Here is a 19,555-nt window from a genome sequence, read left to right as displayed (position 1 = left end):
CTTCGTGCATCTCTGCATTTGCTCGCCGTGTTAATATCTTCCTTTTTTTGTAAGTTATAAACAAAAAACCATTTTTCGATACTGTACTTTCAAAAAAAGAATTTTTTTAGCTCATTGCACTTGCTTCCGAATGTTTCAGATATAAAAAAAAGAATTTTAAGAGACCCCTAAAGCAAATTATAAAAACATCTTTAAACTGGCTTTATAAAATTCCAATTTGTTTTATACAATTATATAAGAAAAAAAAAAAAACTTTAAGAGAATCCTAAAGCAAATTACTAAAAATTTTTAAATTGACTTTACAAAATTCCAAATTCTTGTACATAATTAAAGCATGCATAAAAATAAAGAGGGCAAAGAATAATTTCATACTAATAATGACAAAAAATTTTTAAACTTAAAAATTTAAAATTATAAAAATTTTGTTTGTTATGTACATGAAATCGCTTCTTGCCCTCTTTATTTTTGTGCGTATTTTAATCGTATAAAAAATTTGAAATTCTCCCTCTGTAAAGCCAATTCAAAAATATTTTCTACAAATAGAAATAAAAATACGAATTTGTTTTAAGATCCCCTTAAAATAGTAGTGGAGTTAAACCAAAGACGGGTTACTCGTTCCTACTGTAAAACATTTCTCGCGACTAGATTGAGCTTAATCAAAATCAATGACGGTCGATCAGATTGCATAACGCGGGCGTTTCTCCCGCACTCTTGAACAGAACAAAGAAGTTCGGCTTCGCGCGGAATCTGAAAGACGATCTCTTATCGCAACAGAAGTCGGATTTGAAGAATAGATACAATTCTATTTTCGATATTACCTTCTCGCTTTTCTCTTGCACACTTTCAGGAAGCGTCTGTCGCCGAGAGCTCGTCGAGGGCGTCAGACCGCCTGATGTTGAATTGTTAATAATACCTACCGACTCGCATGTATGTCGCCGCAAACAACCGTGTCTAAATGCCAAATGTGCCGGGTGTGCATACCGGGCGATTGATTATAACGCGAATGCCATGCAATAGAGAGATCTTTGTATCAGCCTGTCGCACCTTTAAGAATTCAAGATATTCAAGTACACATGAAACTCCTTCAATGTCAAAACGGAAGGAATGTTAAGGAGATTGAACTTCACGCAGTCTCAACTTCCGGATCTTCGAGAAAAATGTGTGATATAAAGTAAAAATTAAAAAAAAAAAAGAATAATATTACACATAATTATTAAAAATGTAGTACAATTAATTCTCTCTTAGACGCAAAGTCGTAAATTATATTTTTCTCTGGAAAGTTATCAGAATGAACTTATCACAACTACAAATGATCTCGATTTTAATGATCACAAACGATTTTTCTCATAATTAATCTCAACTTCTGCGCAAAGAGAAATAAATACATTCCGAAAAAGATCAATTTACACATTAACAAATTGATGATACCGAAAAAGAAGTCGATAAGTCGAACGTTATAGTATGCTTGTAACAAAGATTTCAAATCTTGCATATTTTACATTTGTCGCGCATCGTTACACCGAATCACAAAGCGTAGGCAAGTTATTGAAAAAAAGAGAGACGAGTCATAAATCTTTAAAAAAGCTCACCTGCGTAGCGGAAGAACGGAATGTGTTATGTAAGGTGATCCATTTTTAAACAAACGTCGTTGTATGTGTGAGCGTTGCACGTGCATATTTCGAATTTACAATCTTTTTTTTGAGAAATTGAGCGTATTTGAATCATTATGTATTCGCTTCTCGTAATACATTCTCGTTTTCTGAAATAATAAAGATATCCAAGCAGCGAAGAAAAACTCACTGTCTCCGAGAAAAATGGAGAGATAGTCCTTATCAAAAAGATAGGTAGTTATTTCAGATTTTTGGAGAGCATTTCTAAACCGCAGTAACACTTGACGAAGTCTTCAATTTTCTTCTTGTTGCAGTTGAAGTTCGCGCAGGAGTTGTGCCCTTTGTTTTTCCAGTTCATCTTCCGAAAGGCCCTCGTGAGGCTCGTTATTTTCCGTAACAGAGCCTTCACTGTGGATCGAAGGCCGTCTGTGTTTTTCCTCTTTCCGTTTCCTTTCAGGCGACTCTTCAGAGGATGGAAGACCGGAATGAGAACGCTATAAAAAAAAGTATTAAGAGAAATGTAATAAAATACAAGAGAACTTTCTGGAGAAGTACTATATCATTAATACATACAGAATGACTGCGGCCTCTCTTCTTCTTATTCTTCTTTCTCTTGGCTTTCCTCGTTTCCGACTCGGAACTGTCAGACTTGCTAGGAATACTGGGCGAGTGCGACTTGTGTCGCTTTCTTCTCAAGCCTTTCTCGCTACCTTCCGATTCCTGTCGAGAAAAAACATCAATCCTACCTCTTTCGCGATCATATATCAGAGATATGCGACTACTTTTAATTGTACTCACGCTATGCGAACGCGATCGTGATTTGCGCTTCAATTTTTTCGCCTTTTTCTTCTTACTTCTAATATGATGATGACTACAGCTTTCTTCAAGCTCGTGCTGATATTCCTTAAATATCCGTATTCTTTCGCTTTCTAATGTAATCGCCTTGAAATCTTGCTCCTCTTCGATTTTCGACCTCACGTCCTCCCACGCCATTTGATAATCCACGTTCAATGTCTTGAGCAAGTTTTTGAAACCAGTCTCCAACTTCTTGAATTTCCGCGTCTCTTCCTTGACGCGCTCCTTCTCGCGCGCCTCTGCTTTCTCTAACAGTAGATTATACGTTAACTTAACGTTACCTGCATCCAGAGTCGCTGACTTTCGATCCTCGCATACGACCGTAGCAAATTCTTCGAAAGTCGTGTTCACTTGCACCTCAAAGTTCTTGTCTTTGAGTATCTCGCGAATGATCTTCTTCTCGTCGTGGAATCGAGACTTCAAATCCTCGACGTAAAATTTGAAAAGATCCAGCGGAGTAGAACCCGCCTGCCCAAGCATAGCTGAGAATCGCAAATCAGCAGATAGCATGGGATATAATTCTACCCAGAGTGACATCGACGTAAGCTTGCCTTGCTCGTGAAGCTCATCAAGAAGATACTAAAATATATAAATTTTTTATTATACAAAAAATCGCATTTTTTTAATCAACTTTATGTAACATAGAATATATATAGCAGACCAAAACGTCTGATACAAATATAGTTACAATAACGACTTTGAAAATAGCTTGCGATACTCACTATGAAGCCATCTCTATTTTTTCTCTCCTGCCGTTTCCTACGTTTCTTCTCGCACTCTTTTTCTTCCTCCTCGTCCTTTTCCAACTGGCGGATGTGATTCTCAAACACAATCAAAGCGTCCTCTTTGTCCATTTCCAATAAGTCTGCGTCTTCCGCGAACGCAGGGTACTGCAACAGCAATGCCTGTGCCTCCTGCCATGTGGTCCTGTATGTAACTTCCGTCATAGTATCCAGAACTTGCGCCAATCTTTTGGTATTTCTCTTTTTCAATTGTTTCGCCTCTTCCTTCTCGCGTTTCGCCAAATTGAAGATAACATCTTCGTAGATGTCCCGGCGATCTGAATCTCCGACTGCTCTCCAAACTTCTAAATTCCCGAACATCTCCTCACATTTGTAATATTTGGTTGTGCTTATCATTCTATCGTTTTCTAATAAAAATTGCTCCAAATCTTCCTTAGCTTTTTTCAATCTGTAGAATATACGCAACATTATTATCCAACTCAATCATATATAAACTTAATGCAATAATTACAAAAACTACCTGAGTCTCTCCTGTTCGCGTTCCTCCTTCAGTTTTTGCGTCTTGTATGAATGAAAAGCCTGTTTACGCTCATTCAACTTCTTCATCTGTGGATACCTAGGATCATTTTGAATCAGTTTGACCGCTTGTTCCCATGTGGCATTCGATGGCACGTCCCTCTCTCTCAGTAATTCCTTGAACGCCTCGACAGCTTCCTTTTTATCCTTGAACTGCATCTTGGGTTCAGGTGTGCTGGTGCGACTGTCATTGGCTGAGCCCATTGCAGAATTACTGTCTTCGTCCGGTTTCGTGGGCGGTGTTGGGATATTAATTGCCGCGAGTGTAGCGGCCATCGCCTGCTCGATAGCCGACTTTCCACCTGATTCTGGTGTGCTGGTCTGCGATATAGTCGCGACATTTGGTGATAAGTGTTGCATAGCTACGGGAACCATGTTGCTAGAGACACAGAAAGATCATGAACATATAGCTTTTGAAACTAAGAATGTATAATTTCTATACCATTATTTAATTTTACTCACGAATTTGTGGCGCTTGCGACGACAGCCGCGGCAGCTGCTGCAGCTTCCTCTGCTATAATACGCGCCTTTAGCTCTTCCAGCTCTGGCGGTATCGTCCATCTGGACTCCTTGGTATTTACATTATGGTAATACACCTTGGCATTCTCTGACTTGTACTCCTTCCAAGGGCATTGTGACAGCAGCAATTCGCTGGGTGTTTTCAGCTCATCTGGCTTTTCCCACAACGACTGCTTCGTAATGCTATTATAGTAATACGTTCTACCATCTGGTGCCTTGTGCTCACTCCAGTCAGTTTTCTTCTCTGCCGTGGAGACAGACATTGCTGAGGTGGCGTCGTTGCTGATAGGAGAGGGAGGTGGGATTCCTGGTGCTGTTATTTGTGGTGACGCAGCTGTAACACGAAGGGAGCTACTTGAGCAACACAAACTTGTAGAGCAACATGGATATTTAGCAATAGATATTAACCTATGACTCCGGCCTCTTGAGGAGGTGCCGCGGTGATAGGAAAAGAAAAACCTGGTGGAGGTATAGAAAACTGAGGTGGCATTATACCCGGAGGACCTGGTGGTAAACTGGGAGGAGGAATGAAGGGTGCCGCGGGCATAATAGGTGGCACAAAACTAGATGCGATATTTGGCGTTGCCGGTGGAAATCCTGTTACAGCAGCGGGTGGCGGAATACCATCTTTCGAAGCCTAGTAATGTTTACATTGTCAGTCAGAAAGTCAGCAATTTTGAAAAGCGTAACGTAACACGTCTCTCCATGCTACGACCGGCACGTAGCTGCGCTTCTGCCTTCATTCTTCCATTTCCATTTACCTCGGACGTACGAGCAGAACGCAGAGGTAGAAAGACTAGGAAGAAATGAAGCGAGAAGTGCCGCTGCAAGCCGGCATACTCCAATATATATGATTATTATTATTTAGTATAACACTAATAATTATTGTTATGCATTGCTGCCGCGAGTCGCTATATTAAAGGATTATTTCGAAGCGGACAAATTAACTCGCGAATTTAATCTCATGTATTTCGAAGAGAGGTTATCAGTTACGACATTTATAGGTTATAACACTCGATCTACATGCCATTTGTTTAGAGAGATCACCAAGTAGAATTCCGCAAAACACAATTTGCGATCGTTCTATCACAATGCGATCACAACATCGGCAATTAATCTATCGTGCGTAAACACTTTGATTTACAACTCATAATCTCAGTTCAATAGCCGATTCAAGTTGCTTATAGCACTCAATAGCACTCTAACACTCGCAGAGTGTAGTACTTATTGTATGTATGTATAATGTATGTATGTATACATACGCACATATATGCATATAACTGACAATGAGATTCTATTTATAAATATAATTTTTCAAAAATATTTATAAATATAAAAAATTTATTTTATATTTATAATAAGCTTAGGGTAGATTCGATAACAACGGAGTCAATGATAATATCGAGCTATAAGATATCAGAGGACGAGACGAGCAATATTGTGCTGATGGAACCGGCAGATCTGAAGAAACGGCTACCGTCGAAGCAGCCTAGCAAGAAGATAGTCCTAGCGATCAAACGCTCGCGCGAGTATCACAACGTCTTGTTATGTCATTAGCGTATCATCGCCGTCGGTGGTTTACGATGCGACGATGCGTTTCAGCGCGATCAAAACCAGGCCGGGAACGATTCGACATTTCTCGCTAATATTTGTTTTATTAATTTCTCATTTAAAATAATAATATAGAGAAAATATTTATTTAATATTTATGTTACATTAATAATTTATTTGCAATGATTTGAAAAAATATTTACTAAACATTTATTCGACATTGATTTATTATTTATTTTTCATTAATTATATTAATTGTAGACAAAGTTAATTATAAAAGTAATTATAAAATTTTTTCAAAAACAGCAGAATTTAATTAAAATTTAAAAGATTGTTTCTATTTGTTATATTTTGATCAGCCAATTTCCTACAAAAATTTGAATATCAATGATAAAAAGAAATGTTATTTTAATTTAGCAACAATGATATAAATTCGAATGAAAAAAAACAATTAGAATGCCAATAAATAACTTTTGAATTTAGTAATTGTCTGAGAAAGAAGGCATGTTTTATAATGAAAAACATTTGTGCTAGTTTATTGATATAATTATAATTTTTACTAATTAGGACAATAATAATAATCTAACAATAATTATTACTTGTTTAATGACTGTTCTGTAATTGAAGAATGGTATAAAGGTATTCCTTGTAAAGTCTGAGAGTTGGCATTATCAATTTGTACGACAACATAATCGCCAGCTTGTATCTTCCTTGTTGTATTCGAGTGTCGAGCAATTGGAATAGCCATAGATGGTATTATAACTTTTACATTGCCGTCGTTTCTACCTTGTAACTTTTCATTGGATCTTTTGCTCGTCTGTCGATAGAAAATGAATATCACTATTCAAAATCTATTGTTCTCATACTTAAATAATATTGCCAAAAAATTTTATATTTACAATATTTTATGTTAACGAAAACATATGCTATTGGGAAAAAATGCTTACGCTTTCCACGAGAATGAGCTGATATTGCCCTATTTGTGCTTTATTTAATTTTTCCACCTCTTTTCTATATAGCTCATTCATGCGATTCACACGATCTATCTTTATATACGATTCAACGTCATCCTTATATCGCCTATGTGCCGCGGTTTTCTGAAAAATAATATTTAATATTTACCTACTGTAAACATAATTATAATTAAGTTATAAATTTTAATAACAAATTATTAAAATTATTAATTTATCTACTTGATATAGTCTGAAATGTATAGTATAAAAATTGTACCTCGCGCATGCTATAAGCGAATAAATATGCACAATTGTATTTAACTTCTTCTATTAGTGACAATGTATCTTGAAACTGTTCCTCGGTCTCGCCGCAGAACCCGGCGATGAAATCGCTGGAAAAGTTTATATTTGGAAGAATATCACGTATATGATACACCAAGTCTAAATACGCTTCTCTGGTGTACCCTCTTCGCATTCTCTCCAGAATTATAGAGTTGCCGCTTTGAGCAGGTAAGTGAATCTGCTTACAAATGTTTGGTCTTTCGGCTATCAGGTGCAACACCTCATCGGGAAAGTCCTTAGGATGAGGCGACGTAAATCTGGAGATTATCATACATTAATATCCAAAATTAATGAGAGAATTAATACTGATTTATAAATTTATTCTTATTATATGTATAATGTATATACTACACCTTATTCTTATTTCCGGATTAATTAAGGACACTTGATCCAAAAGATCACTAAACCTTAAACCGCCCTTCTTATTTTTGTAAACTGTTTTAAAACCTTTAGCAAGGTGGGTATCTGTGTTAACTGATAAAACAAATTCCGATTTCGATAAATCTCTGTAACTATTCACGTTTTGTCCGAGCAGAGTTATTTCCTTTACGCCTTGATCCGATAACTGTCGGACTTCTTCAAGTATACTTGCGACCGGTCGGGATCTCTCTCTACCTCTTGTAAACGGTACGATACAGTAAGTGCACATGTTATCGCAACCTCTCATTATAGAACTGCAAATTACATACATCATAAAAATAAAAAGCAAAAACCAGACACATACATTTATATATGTACAAATATATGTACATAAACATGCAAGTCAAAAGTGAAATTTCAAGTACAGCAAGTATAACAGAACAAAAAATAGATCTATTAATATATATCTATTGTATATTAAATATGTATATACGTTACACATATGCCCCAGTAGAATCCTGATTAAGTCTAATTGGCGTGACATCTGCGTATGTTTCATCAAATGATAATACAACATTAATAGCCGTTTCATTGTCTGTTACAGCCAGTAATCTTGGCAAATCCTTATAACTATCAGGTCCGGCTATTACATCTACAAGCTTTCCCCTGTCTAATATTTTAGTCTTCAAGCGTTCTGCCATGCATCCTAATGCAAACATTTATCCTTTATATAAGTCAAGGACACAAAAAGTTTTTTGATACTACTGCCAAATATTAATTAGGCTTACCTAAGAGACCAATCTTCATAGATCTTCCCGTTATTCTCTTTATCTTATTCCTTATACCATTCAAATTCTCCAATTTATTCCATATCTTCTGCTCGGCATTGTCCCTGATGGCACAAGTGATGAGCAACACAATATCAGCATCCTCCAAATATTGTGTGTGCTTGTAGCCATGCGATTTCAATACTGACCATATTATATCAGCATCATTCTCATTCATTTGGCAACCATAAATTTTGAAGTATACTATCATAAATGAAGAAAGTAAAAATATTGATTTTAAAGCATAAAAACTAACAATAAGATTACAGATATTTAAGAAACCTTTTTGATTATTGCCATGGATGTTTTGTACATATGGGACAGGTTCTTCATCAGGAATATCGATAATGGATGGATTCAAGAAGTCCCTCAAGGATGGACCATCTTTAATATTCCTTATTGGTTTCTGATCTATAATGGTGTGTTCAGCTGTGTTTGCATTAACCATAGATGCGTGCAAAAGCCTGGGGTTTGTTCCATGGATCATACGATAAGCTCGAAGCCGCTGAGAGTCTGTGCATTTTCGTTGTATCAAACATTTTCTGAAGCAGTTTCTATAATACAGTCCTTTTGACATGTTGAAAATCAAACATCAACTGTGAAATCAAAATTTTAAGACGTTACAAGTTGAAAAATATGACAAGGATACATGTGTTTGATAAATACCGATTGATCTCTCTTCAGTTCAATTCAATTGAATTTTTGAAAGCTAAACAAAGATGGTTTCTTGTGGAAGTAAATATTTAAAATGTCTTCAATCCGCTTTTGGAGCTATAAAGCACGCAAGTCCTTGATAAATCTCCGTTTTGATAAACAAGTTTAACATGTTTTCAAAATTTACTTGTATCTTTTCTTAAATTGTATGACGAATAAAAACTCGTATAACCTGAAAGTTTAACCTATTTAATTTGAATAGAAAATATGCTTATTATTACATAATACTAAAATAAAGATTACACGGAGAAACATTTATAATTACTAAATGTATCCTTTTAGTAAGGGATACGCGTATCTCTTTACCTATTTTTTTTTTTTTTTTTTTAATAAAATTGAAAACTGTTTCAATAATCGCGAGCGAGTTGACCAATTTTATAGGTTAAGAAGCCGGTGCACGGGATATAACATACGATAAATACCGACATCTGTACAATGTACAATATCTGTATAATCTAACAGACATACGATAATAGATCTATTCCTTGCACTGTTATATTTTCTGCACGTAAAATAAATATATAATTATGGAAATTGAATAAGCTAACTTAAGTGTTCTGTTCTTTCTACACTTGAAATACAATGCTCGAGAGAAAATGAGGAATGGCGAGAGGTGTATCGTGTGCGTTTCAAGGAAAGAAGATACACAACGCAAAGGCTTCTGTCAATTTGTTTATTCGCTTTTTCCCCGAGATTTTTTACTTATTGTTTTACCTAAAATATAAACGTAAAAACGGGACAGTCCTTTCAATATGAATCTCATTTCTATAATTATCATTAATACACGCCTTATGTACAAATTCGTATATACAACGGTGCAAGTGTCGTCGCTATTACAGATGTGAAAAAATAGCAATTGCAACATTTATTAACATCCTAAATAATACATTAAAATGAGGCGTATAACACAGACCCTGCTTCACTCCATGCCGTCATATAAAATAAGAATACCGATAACCGATCTAAGAGAAATTATAGTTCTATTCCTTTTTTTTTGTTTTTAAGTCGTACAATGTTTTCACGAATTTTAATCGGAGAATTTTATCTTCAGCTTGAATTCTATTCTCATTTAATTACAAAATATCAACGGTCATTGCGTACGCCAACGATTCCATTAGCATGTTGTAACAGATTGGCATGGAATACTGTGTCTGCATTATGCTCGATTTTTTGTTAACAGGTCCCAATGGACGTGACACGGCCGCACATGATCATATACATAGAATACTCGTGTATGATCGTTGAACATGACGCATCAATTCTGTAACTTCTCCACTGATAAAGTCTGCAGCAAATGCCTTACAAAATTTACTATCGATAGATTTGGTATATTGTGGATATTTCGAATCATATCGCAGTTTATTGCTGAAATTTTTGCACAAAATTAAACTGCATAATTGTTAAAGCTATCACAACAGTGTGCAGAAACATGATCTTGCTTTGGTGAAGCACACTGCACACAATTAAATTTGTGGATTTGTAAAAAAGAACCATTCTAACATGATTCATTTTAACAAGTCCATATATAATCAATTACTGTTGCTGTAACAAAAAGGACTGTAATTAAGGTACTCGAAACTTCCAAACGTCTCTAATTATTCATTAATATCTCTTTTACACAATCGCACTTAGTTTTATATTAAATTTTTTTTATCAATAATCGTTCCATAATTCCCTATTTACTTTTCTTTGGAGCAAATAAGCGTCTAGCATCATTGTCCTCACAAGACTCAGCTAAGCTCCATTATTATAAAATAATTTACAAGATAGTCAATGTATTTTTAACTAATAAATACAATTTCGACATCTTCTAGAATATCGGACATCGTAGATGTCCACAAGAAAACGCGTGGTTGATTATCTCACTTAGAATATCAACAGAAATTTTAAAGAATTAAAAATATTAATAAAAATTTCAAAATCTGTGGAGAAAATATCACCTCTCTTTCATAAATAAAAAGAAAACGTCAATTTCTAAAGACTATAAAATAAATTTTTACAATGATTTAATAACATGATATGTTTTCGCCTTAGCAACGTTCTATTTTTTATCTTGAATGCCCTTCTTTTAAGGGGAAATTAAAATAGTAGACATAGATATTTAAAATACCATAATACAAGCAATGCAAAAATCACAGGATGGATAATAAGTAAGATAATCATCCTTGCCTATTATTATCCTATGTAATATTTGGTCAAATCATTTCAGATATAAACCAGTAAGATTTTGTCATTTGTATAACTAGTTATGGTATATAATTATCGCTATTAACATACACTCTTTCAACCCACATGTGTATCAATAAAGTAATTATTTTTTCAAATAATATAACACTGTTTTGAATCTCTCTGCTGTATTGTACATACATATAAGGATTTGAGGACAAAACAGAATTCATTTTGCTTCATGTGTTATTTTAGATATATAATGTAGTTTTGATTCTGTTATACATTTGTTTGGAATTTGTACACAATATTAAATTTTCCATTTCCCATTTTATGTTCAATCTAGTACAATATTATAGTGTGAATTGGAATTATCAAAAGAACAAAATTTATTACATTCTTCATTTTTCATATGTGTGTGTGCGAGTGCGTGAGCATACGTGTGTATCACGCATATATATATATATATATATATATATATATATATATATATATAAATGTTGTATAACAGAAAATTTGTCCATATAAAATAATAAAGAATTTTGTATGCATTGCTTTTGATGTGCAATATATTTTTAATTGAAAATAATACATTTAAAAATTTTAAATATATATACACATTTTTTGTGTTAAATAAAAAAAAATTAAAAGCTTTTAGTGACAATTGATTGAATAATTATCTCAGTTTCAATTAACATCAGGCACTGTCAACCCTTTATAAATTTCACAATAAACTCAAATCTTTAGTTCATTTAGATATAAATATTTTTTGATATAATGTCATCTACAATCTTACAATACAAAAGCTAAAGAAAAAAAATCTACAACTAAAAATTTCTATTCTTTGTTTACTAATATTTTAATTTCGTAAATTACACAATAAAAAATCTTTCATGATGTGCGATTCTCTACAATCTTCCTCCTCACGCATAAAAGATATGTTTTCTATTTTTACATGTATATAGAAATTGTGTGCGACTATTACTGCATGTGTGTCATCAATGAAAAGCTAGATCTTAGTTTGCTTTTACGATATCAACAAGTACACAACAGAATTTGCAGACAATTCGATACAGTGTTAAACTATGGTATTTTATTAAACTTAATATAGATCACAAGTTATTATAGATAGATTAAATATAATAGGAAATGTAAATTGTAAGAGTGTAAGAGTAATATATAATTATTCTGTTCTAAATTCGACATTGGGCGTTGAGGACTGAATAGAATTATGCTCCGATTCATTTGATTGCACTTGTACTTGGAAGAAACTTTGAATACAGTTTTGCATTTAAGGGCTAAATACAATCTTTTTTTTCTAACCATTATTATTTCGCATACATGCAATTATGTTGTCTTGTATGCCAGCATCCAAGACATTTTCAATACGTGCGCCAAATGATATCCGGCAAAATTCCGAGATTATGGAAAAGTACATCATAATAGATGACAAAATGAAAATGTGCAAGAACGTATTTACATACAACGATGTATAAACACATGTACGGATGAAGGATAAGAAACGTACGTGTGTTGCGCGGATATATTACGTTACGATTTTATGTTACTTAAGATATTTTTAAGTATCCAGGATGAAAAAGGTCCTGGATCCAGATTAAGATTTAAAATAATTAAGTTTTAGGAAGATATATATGTATTATTAATCGAGAAATATAATAGAATTCGATACACATGTTGAATATTGCTCCGTTTTCTCCTCATTAGAGATAAATAAATTATTGCTTTAATTTATGGCTGCAAAGTGCCACGTGACAATATATTCAAAATTTCTATCAATTGATAAGATCATTCATAAAATCAAAAGTATATAATACAACATAAAAGTGACAACTTTTATGGTCAAAAATGGAAATTGAAATTCGGCGGGGACCTCACGATTGTGTATGTCTTTCCAGAGATTATCGAAAGCAGCCTGATTTCGAACAGGTCGCTTATAAAATCTCTGGCAAAAACTTGCGTAAGAATTGCCTTGCAACTATTATTAACTCCATTCCAATAAGATAATGCCCTGATTACGCATATATCTTAACAACTTATCTTCGTGGCACCATTGTGATTCAGCTTGTGATTTATAGCGCAACCGTCCTCTTGAATGGTTTTAAGATATTCTTCTAATAGTGACGCCAAGTTACGTCGTTTAAAGCGTAATGACTCTTTTACTATGTCTTTTACAAATGCAAGCCGTATATCTAGGGTCCCCTGAACTTGATGTAAGTGTGAGAACAGTGTTGCGTAATCTGAAACGAAATGAATTGATCACGTGTTAACGCTATTACGAGAATGCTATCGTTAGCGATAAGTACGTCAATCTTTTGTCAATCATTAATCTCGCAAGGATATAAGAGTTTCTCAGGATATAAGAGAGAACCGACTGGCACGTTGAAGACTTACTTTTCCCTCTTCTTCGCACTTCCTTGTAAACGAGTTCTCGAATATTCAAATTGTGCCGTCTGATATCCTCCAGTTCCTTCTTCGTTAGTTTCTTTTCCCTCTCCGTCTTTAACTCGCGTTTCTCCTCTACATGATTCGTTAGTCTCTCCTCGGTAGCACTGTCCACTACTCGCACGTTATTCTCGACGCAATCGTTAACTGGTGGTAATCGACTACACTCGTTCTTCGCGTTATCTGTCCGTTCACTTTTAACATCACTCTTCGCTATCGCGTCGACGTTGTTAACTATCGGCGTCAGAACGGGCGGCGTGTCCATATGGTTGTTAACGTGCTCCACCGGAATTGGCTCAAAAACCGGTATAATCGGCATTTCCGCGAGACCGTTTACCAACTTTTCGGACGCGCTCGAACATGGCAACGACGCGTGGCCCGGCGATACGTTGGGTAAACAAGACAAAATCGGCGGAGTGCTTATATCAGCGATTGGTGTTGTTGCTGCTGCTGCTGCTGGCGCCGTCACCGCCACTTGACTCTTCGTCTCCTCCATCACCCAGGGAATCGGGGAACTTGGTGGAGTATTACTAAACGTATATGACGGACGTCGCACGATTACATCTTTCGGTATAGGTCCAGGCTTCCTCTTGTTAGGTGGTGGCCTCGGAGAGGACGAACCTACGCTGTCTGATTGTGGTAAGGTGCGCTTGAGACCGCCCTTCGATGTCGAAGATGTTGCGCCGACTATATCAATGTCTGCCTCATCTACCATCATTCTCTTATCTATCTTGAAAGGATTGCCTGTGATCAAAATGTAACATTAATTATCCATGTGCACAGTTACACATCGCAGAAAAGTTATTTTCGCAAACGTTTCGCTGACTAATTACCGAACATATGTTGTCTAACTGGTACACTCTCAATCTCTCTCAACGGCGGAGTCATGCGTTTCAGATACTCTTGATAATTTCCCATTTGGGCTAAAGGCATCGAATGAACGTAATCGTCATCAAGTAATTTTGTATGTAATAAGCCAGGTTGCAGAAAATTTGCGCGCATCCGCACAACTTGATCGAGTAGAGACTTCCTCGGTACGTCGAAGGCGTTCCTGTAACTGTGCGCGCCACGTTGCTGCTGCTGATTTTTTACTATTCCGACAACGAAACCTCCAAACTCGTTCAGTTGGTCGCGCAGACCTGTGAATTTGTCTTGCAACAAAGGATGGGATACCTAAAAAGTACACATACACTTTAGTATTGTAATAGTGAAGTAACTTACGATGTTAAAAAATGTCGACTGTTAACATATTGAACCTTCCTTACCAAATCTTTTTTCAGTGGTGTCTTCGGCATAACTCTCACTCCTTCCGTCACCACACTCGTGGTACAATTAGATAAATTCTTTGTAAGATTAGAGGCGGCGACTTGCTTAGAAATTACCTCGTTACAAAGCCGATCGAATTCAATCTTCGCTTGATTCTTTAACCGCTTTAAATAATTTAAAACACTATATGATAAAGAATTATCCATATTATCGGGTATCAAGGTTTGTGCCAGAGGTGCAGACGCCCCCATCCTAGTTAACGCTCTCCTCAACGACTGTAACAAACGATATTTTGATAAAAAAATGTTTTTAAAATATGTGATTATGCACACAAATGTAGAAAAACTTACAGCGGCGTAATAAGTAGGCATGGTCCTTATGTAACCTTGGAACTGCGCCCTCCATTCGGGTGTCGGCTTTTGCCGGTGCACCTTGAAGAGTTCTTCCAGCAGTGGTAACAGTACGGGATAGTTATAAGGCATGACGAAGAGATTTACGCAAGTCAAGTTTGTACTAGCTTTTAAGTAACCGAACGGATGGCCCACTTCGCTCGATTTATACGAATTTGCGACAAACACTTGCCAACATGTCGTCGGCTGTTTCCGCGCTAAGATATACTGCGTCAAGGGGCTAGGTTCCAGCTCGTACTTGTCGAACGGCAAGTTTTCGATCACCATCGGCTCTTGACTAGTGCAAGTGAATTTGACGTTCGGATGCGCCGATCGTGGTGGCAACGAGCTAGCGCTGAGATCCGGCCAGAAGCTCTCCGGAATCGGCCAGAAACCAACCGCAAATCCCTTTTGAGCCGACCGTGGTACATAGATCAGACGTCTGCAGGAATACCAGGCTGTGTTTCCAGGAGCTAGCGCATTAGGATACTGAGCGCGCGGACCGTTTGTCGCATTACCGTCTTCCTCGTTCTCCTCCTCGTCCTGATGTTGAGGTGCCTCGTTGGCTAGTGGGGGCGGATCGGGGCCTATTTTCTCGAAATTTATCACCACGCCCGATTGTACCTTCTGTACTAGCGAATCTATGCACTGTATCATCATTCTAAACGACGTAATGCAGTACGAGCGGCCTGTAAAGAATAAATTCAATTTAGAATTTTCAATCTTCTTATACTGAATCACAAGCATGACTAAAAAAAATGTGAAACACTATTACAAGTAGCCTCTAGACGTTCAATATTATTGTTCATTTCTGGAGGTTATATTGAATTAATTTTTAATCGTCTAGAGGAACATTACGCAATATATTTTTAAGTAACTACGAGCTCAAGATAACGAGCTGCATCTCCTTTACCTCCGGTCACTTCGCACATTGCATCTATCGGCGACGCGTCACTCGCCACTAAGCCGATATCTCGTTCGACGGCCGGTGTACCCGATAAACGTAGCACCAAAGAAAATAATCTTTGGTCCCACCTAAATGGCTCCTTCGTCAGTTCCGACCCAGGTATTGGGGAATGCATTGGCAATGTAAACTACGAGAATAAAAAATTTGTCTTTATATGATGAAAAGGAAATTGTATGTTTTACTTTATAGTTATATAATAAGAAATTGAACTTACATCTTGGTGGACCCCACTGTTAGTCGTGTACTTTCCACCGTCTGTTATAACAACTATAACGGATGGTTCTAAATAAAATGGGCATCTCCCTTGTCCATATGTGTCTATGCCGGTCTGCATACGGTTTATGTTCAGCACGTCCAATGCGTGCTTTAAGGCGGCGCCTAGTGTCGTCAAGCCGACACATTGCAGATTCTTGAGTTCGTTCATAAAAGTTGCCAGATTTTCCTTCCATCCTGCCTAAAAAAGCATGTAAAAAAAAAGAACCATTATATGCACAAATTTCCCAAGTTAATTTCTAAAGTAATAGAAAAACTTTTTTTCAACAAAGATAATTATATTCACACAACTCATCTATCGAGTTCAAATTTTAAGTCCACAATGCTAATAATCGATCTGAGATCTCAAGAAATTAGTAAATAGCTAATTATATGATGCATTTTGACAATTTCTTTTGATTTTATCTTTCACAGCTGAAGGCAAGATGATGATATTATCATGAATAGTTGGATTTATTCCAGCAAATAATAAAAATTAATTATAAAAGAAGAAGAAAGGGAATGATAGGTGGCTTCGTAAGACAAGTTGATTTTAACTCTCATCTCACATATGCTTCACGTAGTCTTTTCTCGTCAGCTGAACTTGAAAGTTAATTCATGGAAAGTTGACTGGAGCATAGAAGATTGTGGGCAATGATGTACGAGGTAAATGGCAACATCGAGAGGTAAGATAGGCATAATAACAACGAAGAGGTGGGAGAAAGAACGCCGGAGTTTCCGATGAGTGAATTGAAAAACGAAACGGAGACCACAACGCGTTTGAATCTCGCACAATTGGCGCGCGAAACTCGCGCGATGGGGGAGGGCGCTTTTTCTGTCAGGCAGCGCACCTTCGACGACGCGCATCTTTCGCAGCCGCGTGCACGGGGTAGAGAAACAAGGCGGCCAAAGAGGAGAGGGGGGGGAGGCGGGAAAAGAGAGGGTCACGCGAAGCAGAGACACGATCGTCCGAGCCTTCGTATATCCCACCGCGCATTAATTATTCGGCGCCATTTGAGCGAACATAACCCAACCTGAGCGACCGCTCGAAGGAGGGAGAGCGAACGCTTCTCGGAAGCATCGTCGGATCGGCATCGAATGGATGGGTCGAATTAACGACGCGAGATAAGGGCACACGTATAAATGAAATGCAGGATAGGAAACGCGAGCAAGGTGGTGAAAGAGAGCGAAAGGGAAAGCGGAGAGGGAGAGGGCAAGGGAAAACACGCGCGACGGAGGCAAAGGACATATACCTTGATGTTCTGAGGTGGATCTTCGAAGGTCAGGAGCATGTAACGATCTCCGCGGCTCTCCGGCGATCTTTGTCGTACCTGAAAGAAGAATCGTACATTTTATTTTATTTTATTTTTTTTTCAATAGTTGCGTGCGCGCGCGCGCGCTTTCCACGTACACGCGCGGGACCACGCAACGACGTTCATCGCAATCCTCGTCGTCGCCCAGAAAGCTAGGTGGCTCGAACGAGAGAGAAAGAGAGAAAAAGAGACGGTGAGAAGACGGAAAGGGAAGAGGAAGGAGATGGGTTTATACTTCCCTCTTCTTTTCTCTCGTCTCCCTCTGTGGCCCGCACGACGACGAGGACGGTGCGCGGCTCGAGCGCGCTTGGCGCGGCACGGCGTGGCTCGGCTCGCCGAGCGCTGCAGCGCGGCGCGACGGGCGAGAGCCCCGTCCGCAATCTCCGGGCGTACCTTTACGAAGGTTTCCACGGCGCTCTTGGCTACGTCCAAGAGCGTGGGTCGCCCACCCAAATAAGCCCTCTGATTCATAGAGGCCGATGTGTCGATCAGAAATACTATAATGGTCATCTTCAGGGAGACTACGGCGACTGTGAGGGTGACGACGACGACGGCGACGGCGGGAGCGGCGGCGATGACGATGACGACGGCGGCCACAGCGACAGCAGTAGCGGTGGCGGCGGCGGGGCGGCGGTGATGACGAGATCCGAGTGGCGCTCGCGCGTCGCAACGTACTCGTGCTCGTTTGTTAACTGACGGATACTGAAAGGCGGCCCCGTCGTGTTGGCCTGACCCGTCGGAACTAGCTAGGTAGGCGCCTTACGGCGGCAACAGCGGCGGCGACGACGACGACTACGGCAGCGACGGCGTGGAGCATAGCTGCCACGACCATTGAACGCGGCTGTGCGAATACGCTCTCTGAAAAAACTTCTCTTTATCGTAACGGCGCTCGCTTGGTCTGTTCCTCCCTCCCTCCCGCCCCTCTGCCCCTGGCCCCTGTCTATCGCGCTGTCTCTTTCGTTGCACGTTTGCCGTGGCGTATGTGTATATCCCCCAATGAATACGTATGTGCCGCGAGAGTATGCGGAGTATAGGAGAAGCATATCGCGTGTATGTGTCGCCAACCCCTCTCGCCACCTCCTCACCCCGACGTCGACAGCGCGGCGCTGCTCTCTTTCTCTTTAACATCAATGCCTAACCTATCTCTCTCGTGTCCGTGCACTCGCTCGTCCCTTCCCATCCCTCCGATCGTGCATCCTCCTCGTCCCTGTGCGGCGGGTCGCGCCCTCTCGGTTGGCCGGAGTAACACGTAACGACACGCAGCGGACCACGTGATCGCGGCCACGACACGTGATTGGTCCCCCACCACCGCCGCCGTCGTCGTCACTCGCGTAGCCGCCGCTGTGCTACCCTGCGCGTACGGCTACCCGCGCAGCGCGCAGCTTCGTGCGCTGCACTCTCGCCAACTCTCGCGACGCTCCGTCCTCGTCTAGCCGGCGTCGCGGCGCCGCGTCCGTCGCCGTCTCGAGTGCGGACGGTGCGCGGAAGGTGTGCACGGGAGACCTATTTCTTTTTTTTCTTTCCAATCGACTTGTCGCATCAACGCGCAACTTTGTAGCGCTCTGAGGAATACGACGTACTCCACGTTGGTGCTCCAAGCGCGCCGTGCGCGTCTTCGTGAACGGATGCCGCGATGAGGGGGCGATCGAGCGAGTTTCAGGGGACGGACGCGGTTCGTCTCGATTACTC

At 38.8% G+C, this 19,555-nt stretch overlaps 3 protein-coding genes across 5 annotated transcripts; all 3 read right to left on the bottom strand.

Annotated features, from left to right (window-relative positions):
- Window positions 1–1,241: 1,241 nt before the first annotated feature.
- Window positions 1,242–5,525, bottom strand: LOC105195404 (pre-mRNA-processing factor 40 homolog A). 2 transcript variants are annotated; one of them, XM_011160781.3, is made up of 8 exons: window positions 5,331–5,525; window positions 4,712–4,940; window positions 4,247–4,637; window positions 3,729–4,163; window positions 3,188–3,656; window positions 2,409–3,044; window positions 2,184–2,330; window positions 1,242–2,104 (listed from the first exon to the last, which is right to left on the bottom strand). In XM_011160781.3, the coding sequence occupies exons 1-8, from the start codon at window positions 5,331–5,333 to the stop codon at window positions 1,904–1,906; spliced, it is 2,511 nt and encodes an 836-aa protein (XP_011159083.1). In that variant the 5' UTR covers window positions 5,334–5,525; the 3' UTR covers window positions 1,242–1,903. The 2 variants fall into 2 exon arrangements, with proteins under 2 accessions (XP_011159083.1, XP_039312022.1); XM_039456088.1 differs by lacking the exon at window positions 4,712–4,940.
- An 836-nt stretch (window positions 5,526–6,361) lies between these two features.
- Window positions 6,362–11,553, bottom strand: LOC105195405 (CDK5RAP1-like protein). The gene is made up of 9 exons (XM_026137785.2): window positions 9,357–11,553; window positions 9,003–9,222; window positions 8,619–8,932; window positions 8,298–8,540; window positions 8,008–8,215; window positions 7,503–7,823; window positions 7,085–7,406; window positions 6,802–6,951; window positions 6,362–6,671 (listed from the first exon to the last, which is right to left on the bottom strand). Exons 3-9 carry the CDS (start codon window positions 8,911–8,913, stop codon window positions 6,450–6,452), a joined length of 1,761 nt encoding a protein of 586 aa, XP_025993570.1. The 5' UTR covers window positions 8,914–8,932; window positions 9,003–9,222; window positions 9,357–11,553; the 3' UTR covers window positions 6,362–6,449.
- A 737-nt stretch (window positions 11,554–12,290) lies between these two features.
- On the bottom strand, window positions 12,291–18,376 carry LOC105195406 (integrator complex subunit 6). Of its 2 annotated transcripts, none has more exons than XM_011160783.3 (9): window positions 18,260–18,376; window positions 17,807–17,884; window positions 16,516–16,755; window positions 16,248–16,428; window positions 15,296–16,023; window positions 14,945–15,220; window positions 14,513–14,852; window positions 13,629–14,423; window positions 12,291–13,474 (listed from the first exon to the last, which is right to left on the bottom strand). In XM_011160783.3, the coding sequence occupies exons 1-9, from the start codon at window positions 18,374–18,376 to the stop codon at window positions 13,263–13,265; spliced, it is 2,967 nt and encodes a 988-aa protein (XP_011159085.1). In that variant the 3' UTR covers window positions 12,291–13,262. The 2 variants fall into 2 exon arrangements, with proteins under 2 accessions (XP_011159085.1, XP_039312019.1); XM_039456085.1 differs by lacking the exon at window positions 18,260–18,376 and adding an exon at window positions 17,965–18,249.
- Window positions 18,377–19,555: the final 1,179 nt, after the last annotated feature.

The sequence above is a fragment of the Solenopsis invicta genome, chromosome 12 (genome assembly GCF_016802725.1).
Source record: "Solenopsis invicta isolate M01_SB chromosome 12, UNIL_Sinv_3.0, whole genome shotgun sequence".
NCBI lineage: Eukaryota > Metazoa > Arthropoda > Insecta > Hymenoptera > Formicidae > Solenopsis > Solenopsis invicta.
This window is presented reverse-complemented; position numbering and strand designations above follow the sequence as displayed.